General features: G+C 55.8%; 1 protein-coding gene across 1 annotated transcript in view; it reads right to left on the bottom strand.

Annotated features, from left to right (window-relative positions):
- Positions 1–2,566, bottom strand: part of LOC114071767 (keratin-associated protein 10-4-like) — a 3,228-nt gene extending 662 nt beyond the window's left edge. The window contains exons 1-3 of the mRNA XM_027909623.1: positions 1,035–2,566; positions 600–644; positions 159–338 (exon numbers count right to left, since the gene is read on the bottom strand). Of these exons, the coding sequence (XP_027765424.1) occupies positions 159–338; positions 600–644; positions 1,035–2,566 (1,757 nt within the window). The remainder of the gene's footprint in view (positions 1–158; positions 339–599; positions 645–1,034) is intronic.
- Positions 2,567–13,433: the final 10,867 nt, after the last annotated feature.

Raw genomic sequence — 13,433 nt, 5'->3', positions numbered from 1 at the left:
AGCAGGGATCCTGGCACGTGGTGGTGCATTGGGTCACCCCCTGGCAGCAGGGATCCTGGCACGTGGTGGTGCATTGGGTCACCCCCTGGCAGCAGGGATCCTGGCACGTGGTGGCACATCTGGTCACACAACAGGGATCCTGGCATGTGGTGGCACACTGGGTCACGCCCTGGCAGCAGGGATCTTGGCACGTGGTGGCACAGCGGGTGACGCCCTGGCAGCAGGGATCTTGGCAAGTTGTGATGCACTTGGTCACCTCCTTGCAGCAAGGGTCTTGACAAGTGGTGATGCACTTGGTCACCCCCTGGCAGCAGGGATCCTGGCACGTGGTGGCACATCTGGTCACACAACAGGGATCCTGGCACGTGGTGGCACATCTGGTCACACAACAGGGATCCTGGCAGGTTGTGATGCACTTGCTCACCTCTTTGCAGCAGGGATCCTGGCAGGTTGTGATGCACTTGGTCACCTCTTTGCAGCAGGGATCCTGGCAGGTTGTGATGCACTTGCTCACCTCCTGGCAGCAGGAATCCACACACCTGCTGGTGCACTCGGTCACTTTGCAGCAGCAGCAGGGATTCACACACCTCGGGGTGCACTTGGTCACGTCCTGGCAGCAGGGATCCACGCAGGTGGTGGCACATCTGGTCACACAGCAGGGATCTTGGCACCTGGTGATGCACTTGGTCACCCTGTCACAGCAGGGATCCACACACCTCGTGCTGCGCTTGGCCCCTTTCTTGCAACAAGGATCCACGCACCTGCTGCTGCTCTTGGCCCCTTTCTTGCCAAACAGATCCAGACCCTTAAGAGAGCACTTGGGCATTTTCTTGCCACAGGGATCCACGTATTTAGTGGAGCACTTGGACACCTTCTTGCAGTAGCAGGGATCCACACACCTGGTGGCACAGGTGGTCACACAGCAGGGATCTTGGCATCTGGTGGTGCATCTGGTCACCTCCTGGCAGCAGGGATCCACACACCTGGTGGCACATCTGGTGACACAGCAGGGATCTTGGCATCTGGTGATGTACTTGGTGACCTCTCTGCAGCAGGGATCTACACACGTGGTGATGCACTTGGTCACTTCTTGACAGCAGGGATCTCGGCAAGTTGTGGTGCACGTGGTCACTTCCTTGCAGCAGGGATCTACACAGGTGGTGGTGCATTTGGTCACCTCTCTGCAGCAGGGATCTACACACGTGGTGATGCATTTGGTCACCTCCTTGCAACAGGGATCCACACACTTAGTAGCGCACTTGGTCACCTCCTGGCAGCAGGGATCTTGGCACGTGGTGATGCACTTGGTCACCTCTTTGCAACAGGGATCTTGGCACGTGGTGATGCACTTGGTCACCTCTTTGCAACAGGGATCTTGGCATGTGGTGATGCACTTGGTCACCTCTCTGCAGCAGGGATCTTGGCACGTGGTGATGCACTTGGTCACCTCTCTGCAGCAGGGATCTTGGCACGTGGTGGTACATCTGGTCACACAACAGGGGTCTTGACAAGTTGTGGTGCACGTGGTCACTTCCTTGCAGCAGGGATCTACACACGTGGTGGTGCATTTGGTCACCTCTCTGCAGCAGGGATCTTGGCACGTGGTGATGCACTTGGTCACCTCTTTGCAGCAGGGGTCTTGACAAGTTGTGGTGCACTTGGTCACTTCCTTGCAACAGGGGTCTTGGCACGTGGTGATGCACTTGGTCACTTCTTGACAGCAGGGATCCTGGCACGTGGTGATGCACTTGGTTACCTCCTTGCAACAGGGGTCTTGGCACGTGGTGGTACATCTGGTCACACAACAGGGATCTTGGCATGTCGTGGTGCACTTGGTCACTTCCTTGCAACAGGGATCTACACAGGTGGTGGTGCATTTGGTCACCTCCCTGCAACAAGGATCCTGGCACGTGGTGATGCACTTGGTGACCTCCTTACAACAGGGGTCTTGGCATGTTGTGGTGCACTTGGTGACCTCCTTACAGCAGGGATCTTGGCATGTTGTGGTGCACTTGGTCACCTCCTGGCAGCAGGGATCCACACAGGTTGTGGTGCATTTGGTCACCTCCTGGCAGCAGGGATCCTGGCACGTTGTGGTACACTTGGTGACCTCCTGGCAGCAGGAATCCTGGCAGGTTGTGGTGCACTTGGTGACCTCCTGGCAGCAGGGATCCTGGCAGGTTGTGGTGCACTTGGTCACCTCCTGGCAGCAGGGATCCTGGCACGTGGCGCTGCCCTGGCACACCTGGGAGCAGCAGGGATCCCTGCAGCTGGCACTGCAGCTGCCCACCCCCTGGCAGCAGGGAGGGACACGCGTGGACACGGCCAAGCCACAGGCTCCCTGTGCCAGCCCCAGCCCGCCCAGGTTGACGTAGGTGGTGCTGCCCTGGGGGACTCCGGTGTAGCAGCAGCGACTCCCACGAGGGGGCAAACAGAAGCTCTGCTGGAAGTTGCAGGAGGTGCCACAAGAGGGATCTCGGCGGGATTTCACGGGGAAGCTCCTCACCAGGACGGCGGGAGGGGGGATGCAGAGCTGGGCAGTGGGGCAGCCGCTTCGGAGACGCATCTTCGAGGGGAGGGGAGGGGAGGAGGCTGAAAGAAGGAAAGAACGATGTGAGAAACGGGCGTTGCATCCAGCTTTCCCGAGGCTGTTTTATGCACGGAGCTGAATTATCCCTTTTTTTTTTTTCCAGTGGAACCCTGAGCTGGGAAAAACAGCCCGAAATCCGTAGCAGGGGGTGAAATCCCCTTGAAGGGGTTTCAGGAAAGGAAAGCTCCTCAGACTCAGCTGGGTTCTACTGCGAGGTCTGAAGACACAACAACCCCAAGCTCCCCTTGGTTTGGGATTCATCTTTGGCTTCACTTCCCTATTTCCACCCAAAAAAAGGAGATGGTTCAGCTTCTGACCTCGCCCTGTCCACGCTCGGATCCTCAGCCAGAGGATTGTGTGTGTGGGGGGGATCCCATCCTGGAAAACTTCCCCGGGGAAAGGATCTGCCTCTGCCAGAGCAGCTGCTTTCCCAGCTCTCCCACAGAAGTCCTGGTTCTTCTCATCCAGACTCCCTCCCAGGCATGGCTCGCCCTGGCAGCCTGAAAGTCTCCTCTTCTTATCTCCCCTCCCACTTTTTCCCCTTTGAAGTCCTAATGTTGCCTTTTGATCTCTCCCGAGCCCCAGCGATTCCCTGGTTAAGACAGGGGAGCAAAATCGCCGGGGAAGGGAGAGAGGTTGGTCCACTCTTGGTGGAGGAAGAGCAAAAACACGCGGCAAACAAAGCCTGGTAGGAGATGGAATTAATATTTACCCCCAGCTCAGCTGCTGGATAAGCCCCCCCACACACACACACACAAATCTCACCGACCAGAAGCACCCAAAAGTCTTTCAAGTTGCTTCTGCAACGCTTGGAAATGAAATAAATCCAACCACTACGTGACTCCCCAGCAAGAACCAAGCCAGACTTACCCAATTCACCACCAGCAAGCCCCAAATGAAACCCAAAATGGTTTGAAAAACGCCACAATGGGAACCCTTTTATATGATTTCGGGGTCGGTGTCCCCGGAAGTGAGCCACCTCAGGGGTATGGAAATCCAATTTTTTAATAATCCAGACCTGTTCCACCTCCAGTCCTTCAATTATACCCTGCTTCCATTATAATTTTTAATGCTGCCCAGAGTGGGACACTAGGACTGCTGGAATTCCCCATCCACGCATTTCCTACGGAGGGCAGGGAAGTAAAGGATGATACAGCCTGGAAAATATCCCCCCCCACCCCCCCCAGGATTAAACTTTGTTTGGATAAAAGTTATTTAGGGATGTTTTCTTGCACCTCCTGAGGCAGCCCCAGAGCCCAGGAATAAACAGGACTGTGGAAGTGGCTTTGTTGTCCTCTGCTCTTGGAGGAGCTCCCCTTGTTCTTACCAGACACACAATTAGTCCTCCAGCTGAGAATTTTACCCCTAAAAAATCAGGTCACAATTTCCCCTCCTTGCCAGACTTGCAGGCCTGGAAGAATCATGGTGGTGTCCAGTGGGGTCAGTCCAATCTGTTGGAAACTCTCTGGTGCTGGGGGACCCAAAGTGGACTCAGCAATCAGATGAGGGGGAGCAATCACCACCCCACCCCGTGACTGTTGGGGTTTGGGAACACTGAGAGGGAATTGGGCAGCTCCATAACATCCCTTCTCCTCGACCTAGAGCAGTGTGGCACCAGAACCTGAATTCACAGAGTCCCTGAGGCTGGAAAAGACCTCCCAGCCCGTGGAGTCCACCCTGTGCCCCGTCCCCACCGTGTCACTCAGTGCCACAGCCAGGCCTTCCCTGGGCACCTCCAGGGGTGGGGATTCCCCCACCCCTCTGGGCAGCCCCTGCCAAGGCCTGACCACCCTTTCCATGGGGAAATTCCTCCTGATGGCCAACCTGACCCTCCCCTGGCACAGCTGGAGGCCGTTTCCTCTTGTCCTGTGTCATTATCTGGGAGAAGATCCTGCCCCTCACCCGGCTCCCCCCTCCTGTCAGAGAATTCCAGAGAGCCACAAGGTCCCCCCTGAGCCTCCTTTTCTCCAGGCTGAGCCCCCCCAGCTCCCTCAGGAGTGTCTCCAGCCCCATTCCCTGCTCTGGACACTCTCCAGCCTCTCCATGTCTCTCTTGCCCTGAGGGACCCAGCCCTGGTGCCCAGCACAGAGGGGCAACCCCCTGCCCTCCTCCTGTGCCCACATTCCTGTGCCCACCCCAACTTTGATCCCATCTGCGACTTCCCACCTCCCCCAGCTCCTGTTCCTGGCTGAAAATCCCTCTTTACAAGAGGGGAAGGGAGAGAGCCAAGCAGTGGAGATCAAAGGCTGTGAAACCTCCTGCTCTGCTCGCTGCAAACCAGCCCGAAGTCGCTCGGTGACACAACATCAGACCAGTATTTCTTGCCCACAGAAGCGAGGGAATGTTTCACCTGCAGACCGAGGTGTGCCCTTGCGCCTGCTCTTCCTCCTTTGAGCGTTTCCAGGGTGGAGACTTTTGGCTTGTTAAGCAGAAATAGATAAATCTGGGATCCCTGACTGGACTGAGAGTTTGCTGCCCACCACTGGGATTGGCACTGGTGGAACTCAGCTGATTTTTGGGGGGAAGCAGAGGGATGAAAAGGGGGGTTGTCACCCCCTCCACCACCCACCTGCCCTTCAGGCACGAGGGCAAAGGCAACCTCATGGCAGTGGAGATGCTGTTTGGACTCAGAACTTCAGGAGCAGATGCAAAACCTCCCCAAACGAAGGGCTGATATGTAAGATATCTGAGATGTCCAAACAGGACAGTGGCAGGCACAGAAGGAGGTCAGACGTGGCTAAAAATTAAAGAATCCCCCAAATCCCACATCCCATCCTGGCCCTAATGGCCCTCATGATGTGTTTGTTGGGCTGGAGGGTGTTTGAGCATCATCCCCCCAAAACAGCCCCGTGACTGTTGGAGAGCAGGCAGGGAGTCCACTCATTTCCCAAATTCTTCGGAGGGGGACACGTGGTGGAGTCCCAAAAAGCCACCCCCAGCTCCCTCCAGGTTGGGCTCCAGCCCGGTTTCCATTAAAAATAATTAGTCAAATAATCCATCACGGGGCAGAGGCGGAGCGAGGCCGGATTTTGGGATGGGGAACTCGCCGGGGTGCCTGGGGCTCCTCAGCTCCCGAGGCCAGAGGACACACCAGGCACATCCCAGCTTCATCCTGTCCTGATCCTCAGCTGGGTAAGTCCTTTTGGGGATCCTGCAGATCCCAGCCTGCTGCTGCTGCTCCTGATTTCCCACCCCTGAAATGGATTCCTGGGGGAAAGGGGGGAATTTGTTGGCTCTCAGCCTCCTTGGGGGGAAGGGTTTTGGAGGAGTAACGACCTTCCTTCGTGCTGGCTTTGCTGGAATTCCCATGGATGCTCTTCAAAAGCCTTCCTGCTGTCCCAGTGCTGGGGTTGAGAGGGATAAAACCACCCTTTTGCCCAAATTGTTGTGATAGTCTAAGCAGGGAAGTGGCTGCAGCACCTCTGGAGTGCCAGGTGAGCGTGTCCAGCCTCGTGGGGAACCTGAACAACTCCACCTTGCTCTTACCTGTCTGTCCTGTTGCTGCTTTTAGTCATGGCAGGGGTAGGACAGGAACAGCTACACCCCTGGGTATTCCCAGCAGAGTTCCAGGACAAGGAGGAATCACCTGGAGAAGGGAAGGGATCAGCTGGAAATTTATAAACCTGGAAATCCGCCGCTCTCCCGAGAAAATATCGTTGAAACTTTGGCTGAAAACAGATCCTGAAAGGAAAAGCTGCTTTTTTTTTTTAGGGGAGTTCAGGCAGGAGAACAACAGAACCACCGAAGTTTTCACTGAATGTCTGATTTTTTTTTTTGGTGGGGAGGGGGAGGAATAGCCATAAAAAAATCGCTCTTTTTCTTTCAGCTCACCCTCAGCGTGGCAGGATGAGCTCCCAGTGCCAACTGCCCAGCTCTGCTGCACAGACCGGCCCCTGCCCCTCCCCGTGTGCCAGGGGGGACCCAGAGCCGTGCCCTGCACCCTCCTGCCCCGAGCAGAGCTTCCAGGTGGATCCCTGCCCGTGCCAGGGGGGAGATGTTTGCCCTCAGGTTGGGCCCGGCTGCCCCTGTGTGAGTTCACGTGGGTGCCCTCGGGATTCCCCTCGAGGAGGTTCAGGCTGGAAACTGGGAAGAATTTCCTCATGGAAAAGGTGGTCAGGCCCAGGGGATGATGATGGAGTTGCCCATCCCTGGAGGTGTCCAAGGACTGGGTGCTCTGGGATGGAGAGGGGGTGCCAAAAATTGGCCACGGGGCGCGCACTCGGTGACCTCGGAGGGCTTTTCCAACCGGAATTCTGTGCTCGCCCTTCCAGCCCACGGCCCCTCCAGCGGACACCCCGGGTGGGAGCTGCGTGGAAAGCTGCCCCGTGAAGCTGCCCGGCCCGGCCATGGAGCCCTGCACCATCGACACGCCCGGCATGTGCGTGATGACCTTCCCCCTGCAGCACAACATCCTGACCGTGGAGCTCTGCCCCTCGGACGGCACCGGGATGTCCCTCCCTCCGGACGAGCTTTGCACGGCCGAGACACTCGGGAGCTGCTTGGAGGACGTGTGTCTGGGGGAACCCTGCACCCTGGAGGTGCTGGAGCCTCGCTGCGCTCAGGAGGTGGCGATTGGCGAGCCCTGCCCTGCTCAGCCCTCGGGATTTACGGTGTCCCCGAGCATCACGGAGCCCTCAGCCCCGGGGGCGTGCACGGCTCGGGGTGTCCCGGGAGTTGGGGACATCAAGGACACGGCCAAGGACTCCAAATCCCGCTCCTCGTTCCGGCTGAACAGCCGCACCTCCAGCATCGTGGAGCGCTGCCTGTCCCGGTGCCAGAACTGGTTTAGGGGCAAGAACGGAGAGAAATGAGGGAGAGAAGGTGAGAAATAAGAGAAATAAGAGCTGCACCACTGGCCACGCAGCAGGGGAGGAGTGCCCTGCCCTCCCCTGGTGAGGGGACACGACAGGAGAGAAAATTCCTTCGTGTTAAATTTAGAAAACAAAAAAAAAAAATAATTAAACCCCCCCCAAAAATTTACTTTTCAATCGTCTCCTAATTACATCTCTTCTTTCTGTTGCCTCATGCCGGCTGCAATAAGGACGGCAAGAAGTGCAATGCGAGTGTTAATTGAGCTCAGGGGCCCCGGTTTCGTCACCTTGCACCTTTTTAACTTCCCACATACAAATAACCCTCCCCCCCCATCGTTCAGAGCTGCCTTTGATGGAGTTTCTGTCCTCTTGCTTAATGGTCTTTTAGGCTGGAGTTATGGGGGCGTCGAGAAAAGCAGCTCAGAGGCCTCATTTTAATGAGAAAGGGCTCCTGAGAGATAAAACGACAGGAGAGCAGCGTTTGGGGGGGTGGAAAAAGAGCAAACGTGGAGGAGAGAGACGGTGAAGGAAACAGCAGGAGGAGGGAAATGCTGGGAATGTGAGTTATGTTCACAGGGGCAGCCCCTGCCACGTCCTGACCACCCTTTCCAGGAGGAAATTCCTCCCCGTGGCCCAACCTGCCCCTGAACTCCTCGTGTTCCCTGGGATACCCTCCCAGGGGGTCCAGATGGATGCTTTTCCCTGCTCCTTGGGGGGAACGTGCAGCTTCCACCACCCTCATTCCTTTGCTCCCCTCACTCATCCCTCGCTAATCCCGCCTCGTGCCATCTCCCTCCCTCATCAGGAGGGGTGGGGTGTAATTGGTACAGCTGGAAAAGAGGCACCAGGGGTGATCCCCCGGCATTCCTGGCGGATCAGGTGGCTGCTGACACCTTTCCTTGCAGGCAGGAGGCACGGGCCGAGGTGCTGCCCAGGCTGGGGTTGAGCGGATTCTGGTTGTAAATCCAGAGGGGAGGAGCTGATTCCTTGGTTTGTGCGGGGGCATCTCAGCTGCTGCTGAGCAGAGGGACCATGAGCAGCACCCCAGATTGGTCCTGCTCGTTCCAGGGGGAGTTCTTTTACGGAATCCAGTCCCTCAGAGCAGGTCAAGTACTGCACATCTGCCCTTGAGAGCCGGGCTAGTCTGGAGTCCACGTTCTCCTGGGCTGAGTCAGCAGCTCCAGAGGGTCCTCCAGGCCCTTCCAGGACCAAGAACTCCACTTAAAACAAGAATCCCCCACTATTTACTGAAGGCACAGTGATCAGCCCCTCTCAGCACAGCCCAGCTGAGTTCTGTGGGTTGTCTTTGACCCCGTCTCCAGCTCCAAACCCCCAGCACAAACGTACACCTGGGCCAGGAGCTCCTGGGAATGTCTGGGAGCCTCTCAGAGAGCCCAGCACAACCCACCCTGTGCAAACCACCCAGTGTAAACAACCCCAACCGCTGCTGGTTTGTAAACAAGGCAAGACCACAGGCAGAACTGGTAGGGCCTGGATTCCACCTGGGTTTCCCGTGTCCAACAGCCAATTTCCCAGTCCTTCCCCTTTCCAGCAGTTTTAGCAGAGTCTCTACCAATTTACATTAAACTAGAAGAGATTTTGCACCTTTTTTTTTTTTTTTGATATTAAAAACCAGGAGCTTTTACCTTCCTTGGGAAACGCAGTTGAAAAACTGAAAGCTGGGATTCCCCCTGGTTTTCCACCACCCCAAAAGCCCCTGTGGGGGCGGCTCCCAGACCTTCCCTGCTCACCCTGAGCGCTGCCAGGCGACACATCCCCGCCAGGCAAGCTCTGTCTCGCCCCAGAGCACCCTCTCAGCTTCTCCTGTGCCACCCCAACACCTCCAGATCCCGTCACGGTGCCGACCTGCCCTTGGCTCACGTTTCCCAACTCGCCCTCTGTGCCCCCTTCCCACCCTCCTGCTCCAGGCACAGCCACTCCCCAGCACCAGCTGCTCCCTCCCTGGTGCTCCACAGTCACCCCCTGAGTGGGTGGCCTGAGCTGCTCTTTTGAGGAGCAGATGAAAGGACCTTCCCACCCCCGACAGCGGGAGACGCCGAACCCAAGACTTCAAAACCTGAGACTTCACTGCCCAAAATTGGAGCTTCTTCTCAAAAAAACAAAACAAAAAAAAAGCACTGGAAAGGCCCTGGATGTGCTGGGCAGGGAGGAAGTTAACGGGCAGAGGCTCTGGATCGTCCCCAACACCACCAGCATCATTGCCACGTGGAGCAGCCCAAACGAGCCCGGCCCGTGAATCATTTCCACCTCGAGAGGTGACTCAGGGTGTCCACCAAACAAAGCCTTGGAAGGGGAGCAGCTTAGCAGAGCCCTGTCCTGTCCCACCCATCCCCACACGTGGCTCCAAACCCAGGATGAGGGATAAGGGGAGGAAAAAGCAGAGGAGGGATCTGTGACACCCCCAGCCCCCCCCCCTCCCAAAGAGCTGCTTCCCGGGCAGGGCTCTGCTTTTCCCGAGTTCAACTGGCTCAGGGAGAGGGGCCAAGCGAGATCTGGGTGTTGGCAGCAGCTCTGGGGTCCCAAAAACCCCTCCCTGAGGGTGTCTGTGGGTGCCCCCACCCAGCCCCGACACGCACAGGCAGCGTCCTCTGGTGGGAGGACTTCTCCTGCTGGAGCTTGGAGATGTTGAGAGGCTCCAGGATCTCCTGCTGGAGCTTGGAGTTGTTGAGAGGCTCCAGGATCTCCTGCTGGAGCTTGGAGATGTTGAGAGGCTCCAGGATCTCCTGCTGGAGCTTGGAGTTGTTGAGAGGCTCCAGGATCTCCTGCTGGAGCTTGGAGATGTTGAGAGGCTCCAGGATCTCCTGCTGGAGCTTGGAGATGTTGAGAGGCTCCAGGATCTCCTGCTGGAGCTTTCCCTGAATTTCCTTTCCTTTCCCAGACCTACAGCTTTTTCAATAAACTTTTCCCAGTCCCTTTTACACCCTCAGAAAAATTCATTTCCTCCCTGATAAACTCCAGATTTTTTGAATTGAAACACCCACGTGGATCCCTGGAGCTGGGAAAAATCCTTCCCTCCCAAGGAGGATCAGGAAAGGGGGGGATGAGATAATCCAAGATATTTGTGCCCCTCTGTGAGTTGGGGGGGGGGGTTACAAAATGCAAAGAGAGGGTTTAATTAACCTCCCCCACAAGTATCATTAACACATGTATTCAAACTGTCTCAGAACGCCACAAAGGGTCCTCCAAAGTCTTGTTTCCAGGCGAGATATTAATTCCTAATTTGAATTGTGGGATTATTCAAATACAGGCTCTTTCAGATATTAAAGGCATCGCTGCTGCTTTGCCACAGGGAGCCTCAGAATCCAATTATCTCCGAAGAAATATGCTAAATATGCTCATTAACATGTAAAAAAAAAAGAGGGAAACCTGTATTAGGGCAAAGCTGATGTTTTACACTTCTTAATGTCACAAAGAATTAGGGACAAAGGAAGTTGCAGCGGAGAGAACTTGAAATGCCTCAGCAGCACGGGAGGGGGGGAAAATAAAGGATTTTACTCCAATTAGCTTAATTCCTGATAATGACACAGATGTGAGGATAAAACCCCCCTGCAAAATGGGCTCCAGCCCCGGGAAAGTTTGGGAATCCTGCTCTGGGTATGGAAGAAAAGCCTGAAATTAGGGGAGTGTGGAGTTTTCCCTCAGTTCTGGGCAAAAGGGAGAAAGAAACAACGGGGAGAAGAGGCAAAGGAATGTCAGGAAGGCAACAACATGGATAAAACTCCAGATTCCAGCTGCTTGTCCTGCTGCCCTCCCAAAACAAGCCCCATCCAAAGATTCCCAGGTCTCCAAACCCACATTTCCAGGTTCCTCACCTTAAACCTTCAGCGCAGCATTTTCCCCCTTCCCCAGCCCTCACCTCCCCCTCTGCAGGAACAATCGGAATTATCCCGGGATAAACGGCAATTTCCTGCTTTTTTTTATTATTATTATTATTATTTCGGGAAACTTGACCGTTCCGAACCCCACAGAGCCCCGGAGCTCGAACAGCCCAGGATCCCAGAATTATCGGGGTTGGAAAATCCCAGAATTATCGGGTTGGAGAATCCAAGAATTATCGGGGTTGGAGGATCCCAGAATTATCGGGGTTGGAAGCAGAGGCAGTTCCAGTCCCTGTGCCTCGGTTTGTCCCTTTGGGAAGGGGTTGGTGGCAGAATTCCCCGAGCCCCCCACCCGAGTCCCACGTGAGGCCACGCGTCCCCCTGTCCTGCTCCGGGTGCCACTTGGTGGCACTGTGGGAAAAGATTTCGCTGCCGATCGGGATCCAGGAGCATCCCGGGATAACTGAGGATGGAAAAGATCTCCAAGAGCATCCAGCCCACTCCTGTGCCCCGTCCCCACCTTGTCACTCTGTGCCACTCAGTCCTTGGGCACCTCCAGGGGTGGGGAATCCAAACCTCCCTGGGCAGCCCCTGCCAAGGCCTGACCACCCTTTCCATGGGGAAATTCCCGCTGATTCCCAACCTGCCCCTCCCCTGGCACAGCTGGGGATGCTGTTCCTTCTCCTCCTGTCCCTTGTTCTCTGGGAGCAGAGCCCGATCCCCCCCTGGCTCCAACCTCCTTCCAGGGAATTCCAGAGCCAGAATATCCCCCCTGAGCCTCCTTTTCTCCAGGCTGAGCCCCCCCAGCTCCCTCAGGAGTTTCTCCATCCCCTTCTCCTGCTGCTCCAGCCCCATTCCCTTCTCTGGCCACACTCCAGCCCCTCCATGTCTCTCTTGGACAACGAGCAACAATCCACCACAACATCCTCATTATTCTTCTTCTTTGGGTTTCTTTTCTCTTTCTCCACCACATTGAACCCTCCTCGACCTTCTCCTCCCTCCTGTCCCTCCCTGGGGAGCTCCTGGGTCTTCTCCTCCCTCCTGTCCCTCCCTGGGGAGCTCCCACTCACAAAACACGTTCCACAGCCACGACAGCGCCGGGCGTTGCTGGGGCATCATCACCTTCAACTTAAATCCCCTGGGTGGTAAAAATAACCTTTTCTGCTGAATTCCTCTGAAATGTGTCTGCAGGTGGGGCAGGGCCAGGAATTAAGGCCAGAGGGGAAACAAAACAAAAAAAAAAAATCATCAGAGAAGAAGTTAATGAGAAGGAGACAAACAAAGACAAAAAGGGGCTGACTCTGTAATTGGGGGGGGGAGATGTCTCAGGTGTCTCCTCTGCCAGTCCCAGGCTCTGATCCTGAACTGTATATAAGATGGCCAAGAGCTGCTCTGCCCCAGACCGCGCTCCTGAAGCTCAGAGCTCCTGTTCCTCCCCCAGGTAAGCCTGGATGGACCTTCAGGCTTGGCCACCAGCAGGAGAGCAGGAGCTGCTGGCCATGGGATGCTCCTGGAGCTGAGCTGAGCTCTCCTAAAGGACAAAAGAATATGAGAGAGAGAGAGATGGGATGATGCCATTCCATGGTTTGGTGGAGGTGGCCTCCACTCACAGCCCTGCTCTGCTCCAGAGGAGAAGAGATGGGATTTTTATTTTTTTTTTCCTCTCCTCTCTTGAGGAAAACAAATGGGATTTTTGTCTCTCCTCTCTCACTGTGTCTCCCCAACCTTTTAATTTCAATTTCCCTGCCCCCTTCCCTGGCTCTTCCTTCTCCCATTCCCTTCCCACCTGGGTTGTTTAAGAGTAACATATTTGAAAAATTCGGGGTGGGGAGGGGAGGGGGGAAAAAAGGCCCCTTTAATGTTTCTTTTCCTCACAGGCTGCCTCAGGTTCGCAGGGAGATGTCCCAGCTGCAGGAAAACACCGGTGGCACCGGGGCTGCTTTTTACACCTGCACCCAAAACTGCAGCCCCCTGAGCAGGCAGGAGCTGAGGCAGCTCATGGAACAGCAGTTTGGGGATGCCATGGAGGTGAGGATCGAACCCCCCAGCTGCTGGGGGTGGGAAAAAAACCTCCCCTGGGGAAGGCACAGGTGCCCTCAAAGCCTGTTCTGTCTCCTTACAGAACCCCCAGGACCCCGAAAGCATCCAGAAGGTTCTGTGCTTCCTGGGCGATGGGAACGACTGCGGGGTCGG

The sequence above is a fragment of the Empidonax traillii genome, unplaced genomic scaffold (genome assembly GCF_003031625.1).
Source record: "Empidonax traillii isolate 1590-97213 ecotype Southwest subspecies unplaced genomic scaffold, ASM303162v1 scaffold2265:size82072, whole genome shotgun sequence".
Lineage (NCBI taxonomy): Eukaryota > Metazoa > Chordata > Aves > Passeriformes > Tyrannidae > Empidonax > Empidonax traillii.
This window is presented reverse-complemented; position numbering and strand designations above follow the sequence as displayed.